Here is a 19,096-nt window from a genome sequence, read left to right on the forward strand (position 1 = left end):
TTCTTTGATATGAAGAAAGGAAATTAGCCATTAAGAATGTTGGAAGACATTATCTTCTTAGTACAATGTATGCTGTCCTAGTTCTGCCCAGTGAGCTGGCAAATGTGGCCCATAGGAGTGGAATAAGAATATCAAAGACAAAAAAAAAAAAAGAATATCAAAGACAGGTGTCCAGTAAAGAATGACTGAAGGAAAGATGACGACAACATCTACCCATGGCAAGGTCTTCCTTAGGATGAAGGGATAGGCATTTGTTTATTTATCTCTTTATTTATATGTGTCTAATACCTGTGGCCCAGTCTATCTTATCCATTTTATAACAGGAGGCTGCCTTAAGTACATTGAGAGTTGTTTTTGCTTTCCCTCAGGAGTTGTCTCAGCCAGTCATAACATAAGCAGCAAACTGTGGTAAAACCAATGAATGAAAAGGTAGGGTGCTTCTTTTTCCAATGCCTCAGAAAAGTCCAATATCTGTAGCGATTTTTATATTTTTGGTTTCTAATGCTTTAATTTTGAGATTGGGGGAGGCTAATGTTTCATCATGTTGGATTCTAGTATCCTAACTTTGTCCAGTAAAAACAACAGGGGCTTCGGGGGTTGGGTGGTAGTGCAGTGGTTAAGCACAGGTGGCACAAAGCGTAAGGATCCCAGTTCGAGGCCCCAGCTCCCAACCTGCGAGTCACTTCACAAGTGATGAAGCAGGTCTGCAGGTGTCTTTCTCTCCCCCTCTCTGTCTTCCCTTCCTCTCTCCATTTCTCTCTGTCCTAACAACGACGGCATCAATAACAACAATAACTATAACAATAATAAAATAACAACAAGGGCAACAAAAGGGTAAATAAATAAATAAATAAACAAGAAAATTGACTTAAAAAAAAAAACAGAAATTTTTGTTTGTCAAAGTTGGCCACGCTTGTTTCTTAATCTGGACACTGATGGCACAGGGGCTTTTAGTTTGTGGAAATGCATCAAGCTATACACTTCCAAGTAGGTATCTCTTTCAACTAAACATTATATGCACACATACACTCAATTTAAAAATAAATGTGAGAAGCTGGGGCCAGGTAGTGGCACACTTGGGAGAGAACATACATTACAGTGTGTAAGGACTTGGGTCCTTGCCCACGGGAGGGGAGGGGGGGTCTTTATGAGTTCTGAAATAGTTCTGCAAGTCTCTCTCCCTCTTTTTTTGTTTTAAAAATCTCACTCTGATTTCTCAACCTTAATTTCGGTCACTGTCCCAAATAAATAAAGTAATAAAAAAGTGAAGGGCCACAAAAGTTTTGCCTGTTCGTCATGTGTCAAGGATACCATGTGTTAAAGCTGCCCACCCCACCACCAGCTTTGTCCGCTAGGAGGCAGCAAGGCATGCTAATTAAGAACAGAGACTTGAGAACAGGCTGACCCAGATGGAATGTGGCTTCCCTTTCACTTGCTATAAGATCTTGTACAAGTTGTTTAATTTCACCAGGTAAGTATCCTACCTGGTGAAAAATAATAGTGCTATAAGCAGCATCTATGTACTTTCTTCAGAGAGAAGCCACTTTGCTGAGTCACAAGACACAGCATGTCTAAAAAAAACTATTGCCAGCTTGCTCCCTACCCCAAAATAGCCTGACAGTGCTATAGAATTGCTGTACCACACCAGCTGGCTACTATGGCTCTCTCTGAGGAAGACGGTGTGATTAGCCCACTGAACTTAGGGGGCAACAAGATGCTTTCTCCATACCACATGGCTACCACAAGTAATTTGCAAACAGTTTTTTTTTTTTTTTTTTTTTTTTTAGAAAGGCAGAGTGCCACATGCAGCACCTTTTTTTGGATGTGTCTGGAGATTTGGAAGTTTGACTTCCCTACATTCTCCTACAAATGGACCTTGAGAGATTGTTTGTAGGTTCTAGCAGGGGAGTGCAGCTACTCCTATACCGGCCCATCTCTATTTGGGGAAGGCCATCCTCTTGGACACAGGCTCTGGATGGACGCACATGGAGTGGTGAGGAAGGAAGGGGACACATACCTAGCCAGCCAGATCAGCCCAATCAACCCTGGCGATCAATGAGGTAACAGATGTCACAGCCAGATCACCCTCACATCCACAAACAGTTTTTATGACCAGAAAGTTTAAACACCCCACCAAGAAACTCATGACAGAATTAACTTCCACTTTTTTTTGGGGTGGTGGTGGTGGTGGGGGGGTTAAGTGGTGGCACAACTGGTTAAGAGCACACAAGGACCCAGGTTCATTTTGGGTGGTACACTTCTTAACAAACCTCAAAACTTAGATGTAGACCAGGGTCCATGAGAGGGGACACATGTATTCAGAAGTTGGGGGAAAACATATACCTTAAAAGCAAAAGTGCATAGCAGTTTTCAGTGAGTCAATAAATGTAGCAAGCAAGCAGAAAGACCTAAAAAGCTAACCTTGTCAGACAGTAAGGATTACAAAAGCTGAATAAAAGCAAGAGACTGGCATACTTTAATGATGACTCTTTAGTCCCTTTTTAGGCTCCTGTGCTGACTATGGGCCCCAGATCAGATCAATGGAGTTTACAATTAACAATATTTATAATTTTTCCCATATTTGGGTGCTGCTTTCTTCCCTGATCTAGCTTCCTGGTCTTTTTTTCCAACTATGACACCATCGCCCCCAGACAATTGCTTAGGTCACCTGCCTATTAGATGTCAGGTTCAGGCAAAAACTAGTTGAGTCATGGGCCTCCTGGAATATACCTAAAATAGACTTACCAGCTTTTTCCAAAATGGAGACTCCAAATCTTCATCTGCAATATTCCAGCCTTTAGGTTCATGACTAGTCAACAATTTGCACTGCTTTCTATCTTAACTCTTTTTCAGCCACCAGGTTTCAGATGCTAACATGACTTCCCAGGGCAGATGACCCCACCATGTGTCCTGGAGCCCCACCTCCCCAGATCCCTGCCCCACTAGGGAAAGAGAGACAGGCTGGGAGTAAGGATTAACCTGTTAACACCCATGCTCAGCAGGGAAGCAATTATAGACCTTCCACCTTCTTTACCCCATAATGACCTTGGGTCCATGCTCCCAGGGGGGTAAAGAACAGGAAAGCTATTAGGGGAGGGAATGGGATATGAGTTCCAGTGGTGGAAATTGTGTGGAATTAATTGTACCCCTTTTATTCTATGGTCTTGTCAGTATTCCCATTTTATAAATAAAAACTTAAAAAAAAGAAATAGGCTCATCATAGTTAATAAGTTTCAAATATGAAAACACATCTATTTCTCCAGGGAAAAAAGGCAATTTGTAAATGGTCACTGTCAAAAAATTAAAGACTGTCACAAAATAATTGTATTAGCAACATATCAGTTCTAAGTAACTTTCTATAAAAATTCACATAGCATATAATATTTTATGTGACTACAATTCTTCCAAGAATAACTGTGGTAACCAGTCCTCCCAATCCCTTCCCCGTCTTTTCTTGCCCTAAAATATATTAACAAGTATTACATCTCCCACACACACTCAAAAGAAAAAAAGATAAATAAAAAGTTATTCTAAATATAGTGCATGAAATACCTGGTACTAGGAAGATGTTAATTATTATCTCAAAAGCCAATGCATAATATGGCTGATAGTGTAGGTATTTTAAAGTCTATCTCCTTAAAATTAATTTAGTTTCTTTTGCTATTACAAACAAAAACATAGTTCCATGATTTCTTTCTTTTTTTAATATATATATATTTTTTATTTATTCCCTTTTGTTGCCCTTGTTGTTTTATTGATGTCATCGTTGTTGCATAGGACAGAGAGAAATGGAGAGAGGAGGGGAAGACAGAGAGGAGAGAAAGACAGACACCTGCAGACCAGCTTTACGGCCTGTGAAGTGACTCCCCTGCAGGTGGGGAGCAGGGGTTCGAACCCAGATCCTTATGCCGGTCCTTGTGCTTTGCGCCACCTGCGCTTAACCCGCTGCGCTACAGCCCAACTCCCCCATGATTTCTAACATCATTTCACATCATCTGTGCAACTGCACACTATGGTCAATGGAGCTTCTTGGGCCTTCTAAGCAATTTCTAAGGGCTTTGAGGGTCTCAAAGACATTTATTTATCAGATAGGTAAGAATGAAAAAGGATCAATTCTAAAAGATTTATTGTGGTAAGAAAAGAAGACCATCTGCTCTGAGATAGCTCTTGGCTGGTTTTCCCAGCAGGAGAGCCCAAGCTTTATAAACTTTGTCTTTATTAAGAAAAGGTAGTGAAACCACAGAGAACTAGTATGAAGGGTTTTCAACCCCTACATCAGACTGAAATGGTGTATTTTAGAATTATACGCAGGTTTTTCATAGTTATTTGAGCAGTTGAGTAATTTAACTTGCTTTTTAAAAGAGGACCAGATGCAATAATACTTTTTGATTTTGAAATTTATTAATGCTACACCTAACCCTACATACTCATAATTTCACATACTCACAATTTCAATATGATCTTTATGGACCTATTTATTTTGGATCAGCAAGACTTCTAATGAAAAAAATGACAGCTCATTTAGAATAAATCATCATCTTTCTGTGTGGAAATGCCAGGAGATTTGAAAACTAATCTTTTCTATACTCTCCTGTTTACTTCTGTGCACTTCCTATTTCCCCAGATTCGATCCCTGGTGCTCCTTTATCAAATTGATTTTTATTTAACAGAGGCCTTTAGCAGCTCTACAAATAATGTTGCTGTGGTCTTGCTGTGGTCTTTGAACAATTATCTCACTGCCCATTTTACTTGGTTCTTTGTTCATTTACTGTCTTATAGCACTTATATTTGAGGACAGACAAGTGAGCATATTCTTAAAGTAAAAAACACTTTAAAGATCCCTAGAGCATAAACGTAGCCAATCAAAACTACATTACTTACCTTTGATTTCTCCCTAACCTTTAACTTCTATTCAAATAAAAACTTATTTAAAAGCTTGTTTTCTTATATTCTAAGCACAAAAGGCTTTCTAAGACTAAGCAAGAACAATCAGGCTTAAAAAAATACTGTCTTGAATAGAAAATGAACCCATATTTCTGGTTCATATTTATTCCATAACCTTAAAGAAATTCTGCTTTAAACATTAACTCTCAGAATGCTTTGCAATTAAGAATGACATCATCAGTAGAAGGATTTTAGGACTAGAATGCCATTCAAAAATCTCTAATTTATGTATAAACAGACTTGCTATAATTCCATCAATTGATTAAAAAAGTATTTCATACATGCTCCTGATTTTATAAAGACAAAATCTAGAATAAGGAGGGTTTGGTATAAGGTAAAATCACAGATTGGGTTTATAACAAAACTCAATGTGTCGCCCATTCTATTATATTTTTTGCACCTTCCATATCATTAGTCAGAAACTAAAGGTTTCTATCTGATCATACTTCTTCAGAGATTATGCAATGCTAACTTACAAAATCAATGATTTCAAAAGATTTCACAGTTATCATAACTTGTTACTAACCCCCAGAACACTAGCACCTGCAGCTTGTAAGAATCAGGCTACTGAGTTGAAAATGATACAATACAGATTATGAACCATTGTTCTTAAAATGAAAGGTCACTGGCTGCAGAGATTCACATTTCCATGTGCTATTTATTGTCCACATAACATAGTTGCACAGAAAACAGTGGCTTCCCTTTATGTCTTAATGTTAGGAAAGGTTTTTAGGCCCCTTCTGAAATTTCTAATACTGTTATACTTTTGGAAGGAAAGGCTTTGACCTTTAAAAGTCTATTTAGTAGTACAGAGTATCCTATTCACATAGCACATTAAGGCACCAGGCATCTTCTTTATAGCTATTTAATGAGCTCCCCTTAGAATTTATCTAGAAAAAGACTATAAAATTCTTGTTCACAAGACAACCTGAACAATCAAAAAACTCATCAATAATTAAAGAAATGTGGTCAATTGTAGATAATATAATATATAACACAATTTCTAGTAAGGATAATATTTTTAATATTTTATTTATTTATTTATTTACTGGGTAGCAACAGAGAGCAACTAGTAAGGAGGTAATAGAGGGGAAGAGAGACACCTGCAGCACTGCTTCATCATTGGTGAAGCTTGCCCCCCACATGTAGGTAGGGACTGGGGTCTTGAATCTGTGTCCTTGCTAATTGTAGCATATGTGCTCATGTGTGCTCTACCAGATGTGCCACCTCCAAACTCCCCAGGACAACATTTCTAAAAATGCCAAGAGAGAATAGAATTCATATAAGAAAAACAATCAGGGGACAATCAGCTGTTAAGTCAGCTAAGTCAGAAAGATAAAGATGAGTATGGGATGTCCCCACTCATCAACAGAAGTTGAGAAAGAAGAACATAAAGGGAAACTAAAAGCAAGATCTGATTAAATCGAGAGCAGGGCACCAATGTAAAAACCCTGTGGTGAAGGGGAGGGGGGCCATTGGGCTTCCCGGCACGGCGGGGGGGTGGGGTTGGGGCACGGGGGGATGGTGGGGATGCGACACAGTCTTTTGGTGGTGGGAGTGGTGTTTATGTACAATCCTATTAAAGTATAAACATATAAACCACTATTTAATTAATATGAGAGGTGAAAAACTGATGATATGTCTAGAACTTCTTAAAACACAGACTGTAAAAAATAAAAAAACAAAAAACAATCAGAAGAAATAAAACAGGTGTTGAGTTCTTAAGACCCCACTGACCAATGGACATAAGTTGACTTTGACTTTCTTTTTTTTTTTCCTTTTTAATTTTTATTTATAAAAAGGAAACACTGACAAAAACCATAAAATAGGAGAGGTACAACTCCACACAATTTCCACCACCGGAACTCCGTATTCTATCCCCTCCCATAACAGCTTTCCTATTCTTTATCCCTTTGGAAGTATGGGCCCAGGGTCATTATGGGGTGCAGATGTAGAAGGTCTGGCTTCTGTAATTGCTTCCCCGCTGAACATGGGCACTGGCAGGTCAATCCATACTCCTAGCCTGTCTCTCTCTTTCCCTAGTAAGGCAGGGTTCTGGGGACACGAGGCTCCAGGACACACTAGTGGGGTCATCTGCCTAGGGTAGCATCTGTAATCTGGTGACTGAAAAAGAGTTAAGATAGAAAGCAGAGCAAATTGTTGACTAATCATGAACCTAAAGGTTGGAATAGTTCAGATGAAGTGCTGGGGGTCTCTGTTTTGTAGTTAGTAGTCCTATTTTAGTTATATTCCAAAGAGCCCATGACTATACTATACTTTGCCTTTCTTAGTTCACATTGCTTTGGTGATTCATTGGTTAAAACTCTTAGATAAGATCTGAGAAGGGCCTCATGTGCCTGAGCTCTACCTTATGAAAATTTATATCTTACATAATGAAATCAACCTACATATCCAAATCTAGTTGTTTTTTTTTTTTCTTCACATGTCATAAGGGTTTCCATGACTTTATCATAAGAATCCTGAAGCAAAATGAATCATCTGATACTTGGGGAAAAGAATGTGCACAAGGTACTTACTTAATAAATGTAGCAAAGGGCCTGAATGTCTGTAGTTCACTTTAATATTTCTGTATAGATGATATATTACATATTGGCTAAAAGTATATCCTATGCACAGTGAGTGGTGCTGCTCAGAATCTACCCCCCTGGAATGGAGAATTAGCATTATTATCACAAGTAAGCTATATCTGGATCAATACCTGGGATTTTGTTATGTAGTCCATTGAAGTGGGTCTTCATTGTTTAAATCAAAATCATGTTTCAAAGTCCAATGAATGTTGGGAACAGACTATTTTGACATATTTATGGTAAGAATATTGGCAAAATTACAAAATTTTAATTGAACTAACATAGCAATAACATCATATAAGTCTTGAGTATGCATCATTATAAATCAAGAACATTAAGTTTACCATGAGAATCATTACCACATGGAATCATTTTAGCACATCCACCCTGCATTAATAAGGCATTGATATTTGGTGAGGCAAGTGACTGGTCCTCTTGAAATTGGCACCCAAGATCCAACTGCCTGATGCCCAACAAATAGGTCAAAGGAGGGCTCTACAGGCTACCCAAAGGTAAGGGAATCCTGCTTCTGCAGAGTTGTAGGTTACAAAATTTAATTGGAACTTTCCTAAAAGGTTTGGTCAGAACACTTAAAAGGTCAGAGATCAAGGAAATAACTTAGCTTATAGAATTGTCTGCAGTAATGTTTTGTGCTTGTCTGCTAATAAAGTTTTCTTTTTCTTTTTTGTCTTCCTCCCCTTCCCCCTTCCCCCTTCCCCCTAATAATAAAGGTTTTCTTAATAAATGTCGGTGTAGTATATAGTTGTTTTGGGACTTATATAAGATAGGTGAGGTTAGCAAATTCACACTCAAAACCTCCAGAGAATTTTCTATGATTCTTGTTATTTGTCAAACAGCATCTGGGAGTTGGACATTACCAGAACCAGTTGGAGTCTGGGCAGTGCCACATGAAGTAGAAGGCACATGTTAACATGCATAAGGAACTCAGTTCAAGCCTACAGTCCTCACTTGCAGTGGGGAAGCTTCACAAGCAGTGAAGCAGTGTGTCTCTCCTTTTCTCTATCTTCCACTTCACCTTCAATTACGATCTGTCTCTATCAATAACATAAAGAGAAAAAAGGTGGGGAAATGGCCACTGGGAGCAGTAGATTCATTGTATTGGCTCTGAAACTCAGTGATAACCCTAGTGGTAATGGAAGAATAAAAAATCATTCTCAGCAAATATGTAATATTTTCCAATTGCTGTACTAGAGTCAACTCATACAAATTTAGTAGGTGTTGGTAAGTTTTAAAAGTTAGTTGCTAAACAGAGTCATTACTACAAATGAAAAAGAATTTAAACTTATAATTGAATAAGTTATATGGAAAATGAAGATGACAAATACTCAAAACTGATTAATTTCTAACTATTTTGCTGTATTTTACTAGGGTGTATGGCCACTGTATTTGTATAATGAAAAAACTATAGTATCTAGCTATATCTTCCCAACTCTTGAGTTCAGTTTTGTCACTGAAACTTGAAATTGGCTGTGATTGAGGGTTCTTACTCCACAAAAAAAATCGCCAAATCCTACATATTTGGGTTTTGTTTTGCTTTTAGGGCTGATTATTAAACATCTAAGTGCACTGGTCTAGATGGTCTTGAATTACTATAAAAGACTTTGCCTCTATGAATGCTTTCATATATACCAGCATAAATAAAACCCATAACTCCATAATCTGCAGAGGGAACCACACTGTCATGCACACATACCGCCTAGAGCGTTGGGACACACTCACTTTTGAAGCAGCTGGGTCCACTAGTCTCTGGCGATGTCGGGCTGAGTTGAAATGGCTCTTCTGAGGCTGCCCTTCCTGACAGTGAATGCAAGGTGGGGAATGAATGAGAAGTGGGAGGGAGAAAATGGGGTATGGGATGATAGGGAAATGATCAGAAAAGGGAGAGTGTTTAAAGGCACTGTACTTGTTTTAGCTAAAATCTAATGAAAGCACACATGCACCACCACCCCCTTATAAAGGTACATGCCATGTGCAAGTCATTTTGTTGAAAATATTCTCATATCTGCATGTGTGTAATAGTCATGAACACAGCCGAATATTAAGACTTCTTAATGTCAAGAAAAAATTTATCAAGACTTCTGTCACCAAATCTCTTATTCTATTATCTAGTGTTGTCTGTAATTTTATTGCAAGGGCATTAAGGAGAAGTGGAACACAAGGTCCCTGAACATGGAGTCGCTCTTTCTGGAATAACAGAAGGCACAAAGGAATATTTTGAAAGCTATATTTGCAACTCTTTTGGGTGTCACCGGAATCATATGGAAGTCATAGTTGTCTTTAAAACTATGGAAGCCTTGCATTTTGAGCACTCTTCTCTCCATCATCCTAGCAGAATTTATGGTATCTGCAGCCATGAAAATCACTGCCTCTAAATACAATTAAATGGATTTGGCTTGATAAAGATTAAGTTTATAACTGAAACCTATATAGACCAATGAACTTTCCTGAAGCCAATCTTATGAACATTTCTCCTTAAACATACAGGACAAATGGGTCACATAGAAAAAAATAATGCCTCTGTTACTAACATTCACACACACAAACCCTAAGGAAATAAATTTTAGGGGGGCATATAGGAAAAGGGGTTCTAGTTTTACATCTTTCAAAATTGGACAATGTTAATTTGAGTATAAAGAAAATATTTAAGAAGCTCATACTACCAACTAATAGTAGTTGATTCTGGGATAGAGAGATGAAAACAGCAAAGGGATGGTCTCAGAAACCTCTGGGTCCAAATGAGAGACTATACAGAGAGTAATATGCCCCTGAGATGCCTAGTAGCATTTGCTCAGCTCCAAAGACAGAAGAAAGTTAAAAGATCTATTTTGGTAAAAAGACACTATGTCTATATGACAATAGTCAGGGGTTCTCTCTCTATTTTTTCCCTTTACTTCTAGGAATAACAGCTTTATTACTTTGAAGACATGAACCAATCACACCTAGCTGAATTGCCAACCTAATGGTTTCTTCTGTAGTATCTAAAGCTTAATGCTTACCTTTCTAAATGGGAATGTCATAAGTAGCAGATACCAAATCAGGTTTATATTTTTCCTACTGACTGCACTGCCAACATGCATCATTTCTGTACTCTTATTTGAAAAAAAAATTAAAACTTCAATGGAAAGAGTCTTAACAAGAAACTTAAAAAGCATACCAAATCTTTAACAACAGAGTTGACATTAATTCACTGAATATTTTGCAAACCAAAAAAGGGGGGAATATGATACCCTAGTTAATAGGGAAAACAGTTTTTATATGAGAAACAGCTTTTTAAAAAAAAAATCACAAATTACTTAGCTTGATTTAAAGAAATCTCTTTTAAACTCAGTGGTTCATAGGAAAATGTTTTAAACATATTTTACCCCTAAAAACAAGTTATCAGATGTAAATAAATAATTATCCTCAATAATATGTCTGGAGAATGATCTGCCCATATCAATCTCCCTGTGGAATGATAACGGATTTAAGAGTTTCAGTGCACAGTGCCAGCCTCCCACTCATCAGGAAAAATATTAATCTTGGCATTAAATACACAATTACAGTCAATGTGCAAATTAACTAAACCCTGAGCCTGTGGTTTATTGCTCTTGCTCTGACTCCAAGGTGAAAATGTTATTTTTTTAATCAGCTAATTGCACCATGAACTCAGCAGGGGGCAGATGTTGATATTAAACCTAGAATCTAATCTTCAAACTACCAATTTGCAGAGGCTGTTTAAACAGTATAAGTACATCCTTCCAGAGGACTATGTGAGGGTGACAATGGGGAAAGCGGTTGAATTCTAGTCATTATTTTATCTCACTTATTACCAAGTACAATGTAAGTCTAACGATAATATGCCTGAGATGAACAAATAAGAATATAAAATAATCAATAGATTTACATAGATTCCAGTAATGTCTTAATAAAGGCCAAAGAACAGCCTGGAGGATTAATGTTATTGTAATGAATTAAATATGAAATGAAAATAAAGGAGTTGTGAAAAGCTCATAGTGAATTTTTCTCCATATGACTCATACCTTAAATTCTAACTCATCCTACGTTTCAATAAAAAATCTCATTATATATTATATTCTGTCATTGGTATCCTAAACGTATTTTGAGATACTGAGACTCTGTGAAAAGGTATGCACAGCTATGTCTAAGTCAGGAACATATGAGAGTAATCTAATTCACTAGAGGCAGGATGCATCTTCTTTGCTTCATGGCAGTCTTAATATTATAACTTTTCCCTATCTTTTCTTTTCTTCTACTTTCTTTTCTCTTGTTCTCTATTCTTTTGTTTCCTTCTTACAAACCTCATTCTATGGGAAGGTACAACAATGAATCTTTGAGCAAAGTCAGTTTTACCTGTTCATTCATATAATATTCTTCCATTTTATGTAAAGTCAACAAGAGTACCTCAGTAAGCCAAAGCACTTACACAACAAATTTGTATGTATAGGTTTCCACGTACAAGGAAAATATTAAATTCCACTGTTCAACACAACATTAAAGACAAACTTTGTGACTTCACCCCCCCACTCCACCCCTCCAATTTCTGGTCTCAAGAAACTATTTATACTCCTAAATGACAGCCTTCAGACTTTGGTATCTGTCATTTCAGACTGAGACATCCATCTCTGGGTACCATTTACCTCCTGGCTAATGTCATCAACATCAGCAAAATAACAGATTGGACCTAGGAGGGCCCCACAGGGCTCTCAACTGAATGGCTTATTTACATATATAAACAGGGGCTCTTACTGCAGGAAGAAAGAAAGGTAGGAGGGGTGTATTCCTCACCATTCATTTTGTGGAAACAGAAGCACATTGTACAGCTTAGATCAACTAAACCAAAACCATTTTTGCTGTGATAACCATCACTAATAAAAACAGCAGCCCTCAGTTATGTAAATAAACTATTACAAGAAGACAAAAGAAGTGTTGACATGTGCATAATCTGGAAACATAATGAGACATATTTCATCTCTATGCTAAATGCTTTCATCAAGTCTTCTGTTCAGCAAGTCATTTTAGAAATTATTAACATCCCTTAACACTGCAGATCATACTTTAAAGAAATTATTGTTCCCTAAACATTACAGATTGGCTAGCACAGTCCTTTAGTCTAATTTGCATTATATAAACATATTTACAAGAATGCTCTGTGGAAAATAATATATCAGGATGAAAAAATAAGTGCCCAAAGAATTTAGTAGCTGACATCAGATCAGTTAAAAGCTTACTACTCTACTTCTTTAAATCAGGTATAAGCTATTCTTTTCAAAATTAGAGCCACAAGAAAAATTTAAAACCAAATCTATCTATATTAGTTAACAATCAAATACTTCCAGTCTAGAAATGTTAATAAAATAAAGAGAAAACTAGAAAATTACTTTTTTCCAAAGACTCCTGGAGACTTCTTTAAGTCTATTCAAGAGTGCAAATTATGAAATATGAACCATAAACATGTATGTATTTCACATATTGAAGTTTTTAACTACACTTAAATGCAGCAACATTACTGTAAATATTATATATAATAGAATAAATTAGCAATCTAAACCATGAAAAGTCAAAATACTCTACAAAAATAGAGAATTCACAGGCAAAATGGTGAATTTTGTGATTCTTGCAGTAATATCTCCTCTTAGTTCCATCTAACTGCTCTGAAGTGTCAAATAGAGCTTTGTCCATGATAATAAAAAAAATACATATCTGTGATCTATCTTGTAAAATTGCCTAGGATTTTAGGAGCATAGTTTCATACTTGTGTTCACGTAAGTCACTACACCCACCACCAACCACTCTTCTGTGTGGCTCCCCACCTTGATAAACACCAGAGTTCTCACAAAGTCTGAAAGACCATATCTGTTTTTTTTTTTTTTTTGCAAGTTTGTTTGCTTTAATAATCTATATTCCAAATATGAAGGAAATCATCCTAGAGTTGTCTTTCACTACTTTACTTATTCCACTGACCACAGTCACATCCTATTTCATGCACTCTGCATGTCCCAGTTCTTGGTCTTTGTCCTCCTTAAATTTACCCTCCTCAGAATGTTTCTGCTTAGACTCTGGGGTGAGGGGAGTGTTCAGGTCTTGGAATATGATGGCAGAGAAGGACCTAGAGGGGTTGTATTGTTAATGTGGAAAAGTTATGCTTGTACAAACTATTGTACTTCACTGTTGACTGGAAACCATTAATGCCCCAATAAATAAATAAAATAAAGAAATAAAAAAGAAAAGAAACTAGTCTTGAAAATAAAAAAAAATGTTTCTGCTCCATGAAAGAGTGTTGCCATTCACTCACTTGCTCCACCAATAATTTAGTAGTCAATCTTGTTGTCCCATTCTTGACCTTAGTTTCCTTGTCCTCCCCTTTAGGCCAACCTTCATCCACCCTTTTCTAATCTGTAATTTTTAATTCTGGTTTATTCATTTTAATTTGGTAATAAATTTCAAACTTGACCCTTTTACCTCTATGGCTATCAATCTCACTTAAGTCACTTATTTGTACAGGTTTACTTAGGGCTGCTAATACCTTTCTGTGTCTAAAGCTCCTGGCTCTGTCTCTAGCATCCTCACAGGCTTAAACAACAGAAATGTGCTGTCTCGAATTTTGGTGGTGAGGGGGCCGGGCAGTGACACACTAGGTTAAGCGTGCATAGTACGAAGTTCAAGGACCCATGTAAGGATCCCATCTGTGGGGGGGGGGGGATGTCACTTTACCAGTGGTGAAACAGGTCTGCAAGTGTCTGTCTTTCTCTCCCTCTATCTACCCTCCCCTTTCAATTTCTCTCTGTCTTATCCAATAAAATAGAAAGAAAAAAAAAAAAGGCTTCCAGGAGCAGTAGACTTGTAGTGCAAGCATCAAGCCCCAGTGACAACCCTGGAAAAAAAAAAAATTCTGGTGGCTAGAATCAAGGTGTGTCAGCAAGTTCTCTTTTCTCTAAGGGACAGGAGAGAGGGATCTACTCCAGTCATCGTTCCTCTCCCTAGATGGTTATGTTCCTCCTAGACTAGATCATCAAGAATGGTTCCATGCTATGCCTCGAAGCATCATGTCTTATCTATGCATTTATTTTTCTGTCTGAATTTCCCTTTTTTAGGTGGGTTTAAGTCATAACATATATTTAACCTAATCACTTCCTTTTCACTGTAATAATTTCTGTAAAGACCCTGTCTCCAAATAGCATCACATAATAAGGCACTAGGTGTTGAGACCTTCAGTACATTCTGAAAGGAAACACACCTGGCCATCTGGACACATCTAGACAGCAGCAACAAGCTCTGTCTCTCTTCTGTTATTTACTCTCTCTCTCTCTCTCGTCTATTCTCCCATCAGCAGACAAAATAAACTATAAATCACATCACTTGCCTCCAAACCTTCCATTATCCTTTTCTTTCATCAACCAAAGAAGGTACAGAGCCTGGAGCAGCCCAGCCCTGGGTGTCTGTCTGGATTCCTAGTGGTGCTTTCCTGCTCCACACACCACACTGTTCTTTGTGTTGTTCCTAAGCATCTGCAAACATATTCCCAGCTCACAGACCCTGCTATTGTCTTCACTAGAAAACACTTACTTAAAGGGTCTTTGCAGGGCACAAATATTACCATGAGTAAAGACCTGGGCTCAAACTCTTGGTTCCCTCCTGCAGAGAGAAAACCTCACAAGCAGTGGAGTAGTGCTTCATATGTCTCCCCCTTTCTAAAAAGAAAACAAAACACCAATTGGAGCAATGAGGTAAAAGGCACTCCTTTTGGAGCAAAAGGCACTGAACCCCAGCAATAACCCTGGTGCAGGAAAAATCTTTGCAAAGCCTACAAATGTCCTCTCCCTGAAAGAGGATCAATCCCTTATCCAAGTTTATTTCACAATAGTTATGACAATATTGTATTATCTGTATATGTGTTTTCCCTCTCTGCCTAAATTATTTTTTTTAATTAAAAAAAATTATTTATTCCCTTTTGTTGCCCTTGTTGGTTTATTGTTGTAGTTATTATTGTTGTTGTTGATGATGTCATTGTTGTTGGATAGGACAGAGAGAAATGGAGAGAGGAGGGGAAGACAGAGAGAGGGAGAGAAAGACAGACACCTGCAGACCTGCTTTACCACTTGTGAAGTGACTCCCCTGCAGGTGGGGAGCTGGGGGCTTGAACCGGGATCCTTACACTGGGCCTTGAGCTTTGCACCATGTGCACTTAACCCACTGCGCTACCGCCTGACTCCCTCTCTGCCTAAATTCTACAATGCTTAGTTTAATTTATTTTTTTACCTGGCATTTGTGTTGAAAGATAGAATCTAGAGTATGTAACTACTGGTCATTTCAAATCTGGACACAAGTATTAAGTGGTTCTTTCACCTTCCCCTATTATTATCTTGCTGTCCAACCATCATAAACAGAAGCCTTTCAAGGATACAATTTTGGGAAAGCAGTTTGCCGCTGAGATTACCCAGATGGTATACATGAACAAATTCCATTAAAGTTTTTATAAATTTTTCAGATTCATGAAAATAAGGTGTGGCAATCTATCATGCAATTGGGCAATACAAATCTCATATATAAGATATATATTTATTCAACCTGTCATCTACCAATCTGGAATATTCTGCTTTGTTTTTTTAAGTCTAGTATTATTCCCCAAGTAGAGGGAAAGACTAGTTTGAAAACCAACACCTTGGTGGATGCTGAAAAAGTATTATCAACCAAAGAAATCCAACCAATATGCAGTGCTGGCTGTTGGTTACACCAGCTCATTCATGTCACATATTTTAGTCAGGGTCTGAGAATGATACAGAAGAATTTGATACAAGCAATACTTTAAAAGGCTTTCTCCTGCACTGCTGGTGGGAATGTAAATTGGTCCAACCCCTCTGGAGAACTCTCATAAAGCTAGAAGTGGACCTTACCTATGACCTGGCAATTCCTCCTCTGAGGATATACCCTAAGGAACCAAACATACCCATCCAAAAAGATTTACATATAGTATGTTCATAGCAGCACAATTGTAATAGGTGTTCAATAATAGGTAAGTCTGAATAAGTTATGGCCTATATACACAATGTAATACTTACTATGCAGCTATTACAAATGGTGATTGCACTTCTTCACCCCACCTTGGTTGGAGCTTGAAGGAATCATGTTAAATGAGATAAGCAAGAAAGAGAATGAATACTGGATGATCCTACTCATAGACATAAGTTGAAAAATTACAACAGTCAGGAAAACACAAAGCAGAACTTGGAGTTCTGCTTTGTACTTTGTAGTTTGTACTTTGGTTTGTTGCACCAAAGTAAAGGACTCTGGGGTGGGGGTGGGTTATTAATCAAGTCCTGTGACATGCTAGTAGAGGAAGATCTAGGTGGTGAATTCGAGTGTTTTGTGGAGAACTGAGAAATGTTACATATATGCTAACTACTGTATTTTACAGGTGAATGTAAATAATTAATTGCCCCAATATGTAATATAAATTAACTAAAAAAAATTTCAGGGTTCCTTCACCAGCCCCAAACTAGAAGAGGCAAAGAGGGGGTGCTGCTTGAGGACATGAAACAGATAGCAGAGGGTGGAAGGTCACTATTTTCCAAGAAAAATGACTCAGCCAACCAGTGCTGGCGCTGCAAGGGAGAGAGGGAGAAAACAATCACATTTTATTTTATTTGCTTTTATTTGCCACCAGGGTTATTGGTGGGACTTGGTGCATACATTAGGAATCCACCACTCTTGGAAGTTATTGTTTCCTCTTCTTTTTTTTATTCTTTTAGTTGCTAAGACTAAAAGAGAAGAGAAAAGAAAGAAGGGAAAGGCAGACAGGGCAAAGAAAAAGAGCAAAGAAAGGAAGAAAGAACTGAGGGTGAAAGAGATACCAAGTAATTTGGTTTGTCAGAAAAGATATAAATGCAGGACCAGAAAGTGGTGAACCTGATTAAGCACACATGCTACAGTGCACAAAGATCCAGGTTCAAGCCTCTGGTTCCCACCTGCTAAGTGGTGAAGTAGAGCTGCAGGTATCTTTGTTTTTATCCCTTTCTATCTCTTCCTACCCTCTCAATTTCTCTCTGTCTCTATCCAATAAGAAAGAGAGAAAGAGAGGAAGGAAAGAAGGAAGGAAGGAAGGAAGGAAGGGGAATATAAATTCACCCAAAGGATGACTGAGCAAAGAAGCATTCCTTCATCTGTGCCTACTTCAAACTTCCTGAGTAGTTTCACCTTCAAAACTGTTTTTGCTGTCTTCGAAACACTGTGGCCATACCAACGTGCTCAGTGACAGGGGAGCTAAATAGTCTGAGTAAAGAAGTCATAAGGCACTTTGCTTTTCTGCTTCTTGCTGCTTCCAAGAAATGCTGTGAAGAAGTGAACTAGATGTTTTCTGTGAAGCACCACTTAGCTAATGACAGGGATTTTTCTTTTGTCAAGGTCTCACATTAATATAATTTTGGTAGGTCTACAGTCTTAAGTCAAAAGAAAATCATAGGATTGGATTCCTGATGAAATTCTCACTTTGAATTCAAAATTACTTCCCAGACCTGGTGCATACTTCAATTAGCCTTTTAAAGTTATCAACATCAGGAAAACCAGTCTGTGCTAATATTCCCCAGTGCAGGGAATGCTGGCCTCTCTGAGGTCTAGTGACAAAAGTAGACCTCATTGCAGGCTAGTCACATCCCTCTCATCAACTGTACTCAGTGGCCACATATATAAGTAGATATGGTGAATTTGAAGGTTTCAAATTCCACGAACTTCTCTAAAATTGAGCTTACTGTTGTCAAGATAAAAAAAAATACTCAGTAATTCTATCTTTAAAATGAGTCAACTCAATTATTGGGCTCATGTTATAGTTCAGATTTCTTGTAGGATACATAATATGTGTGTTTTGGGATTCACAGTATTGACCTGCAATTTAGAAAATGTATATGTTTACTGCTGTTCAGAGAGAAATGAGTGAGTCTTAGACTATATTATACCTATCAGTCAATGAGCCTTTGCTAAAGTATTTCTGAACATTATATATTGATTTAAATTAATGAATTTTTTGTAAGAGACCGGTTAACATATTTTACCATAGACAGTAAGTTTATGGATGTAATTTTGGACTTGAGTGCCAAAAACACAGCACAATTATGCTGCAGCAATATGTCAGCCCACTTAAGTCACTTCCATCTAGGAAAAAAAAAAGAAAAAGAAATCTAATGATACCACGAGCCACACATTTTAATGAGAAAAATTACAAGATTCCTAATTTAAGAGAACTTACTTTCCACAGGGGAAGTGGTGGGGTGTGGGAGTTTAAAAATAAACCATTTTTGGAAGGCAAAATTTGGTACACCAGAGTTCTGAGTTGTACCCAAAGCAAATTCTTGCTTACAAGTATTATGGTCTCAATAATTAGCTCTGATCTGGGTTTAAATTGATCGGGGTGGGGTGCACTAGACTCTTTAATCCAGCTCTGTTACTTCTGTTCCAGCAGGCATGGGAAACACAGACAAAAACCCAGAAAGGTGGAAGCAGCACGGTTTTGCAGACTGGGGAGAAATGACTTGAGCTGACCTCTCTCCTCTAGC

At 37.7% G+C, this 19,096-nt stretch overlaps 1 protein-coding gene across 6 annotated transcripts in view; it reads right to left on the bottom strand.

The window, feature by feature from the left end:
* Positions 1–19,096, bottom strand: part of MAST4 (microtubule associated serine/threonine kinase family member 4) — a 724,287-nt gene that overhangs the window by 365,286 nt on the left and 339,905 nt on the right. The window contains exon 4 of one of the 6 annotated variants that reach the window (XM_060191257.1): positions 9,273–9,347. The exons of the other annotated variants lie outside the window; for them this stretch is intronic. Coding sequence (XP_060047240.1) covers positions 9,273–9,347 — 75 coding nt within the window. The remainder of the gene's footprint in view (positions 1–9,272; positions 9,348–19,096) is intronic. 6 annotated transcript variants of the gene reach the window in all.

This window comes from Erinaceus europaeus, chromosome 5 (assembly GCF_950295315.1).
Source record: "Erinaceus europaeus chromosome 5, mEriEur2.1, whole genome shotgun sequence".
Taxonomy (NCBI): domain Eukaryota; kingdom Metazoa; phylum Chordata; class Mammalia; order Eulipotyphla; family Erinaceidae; genus Erinaceus; species Erinaceus europaeus.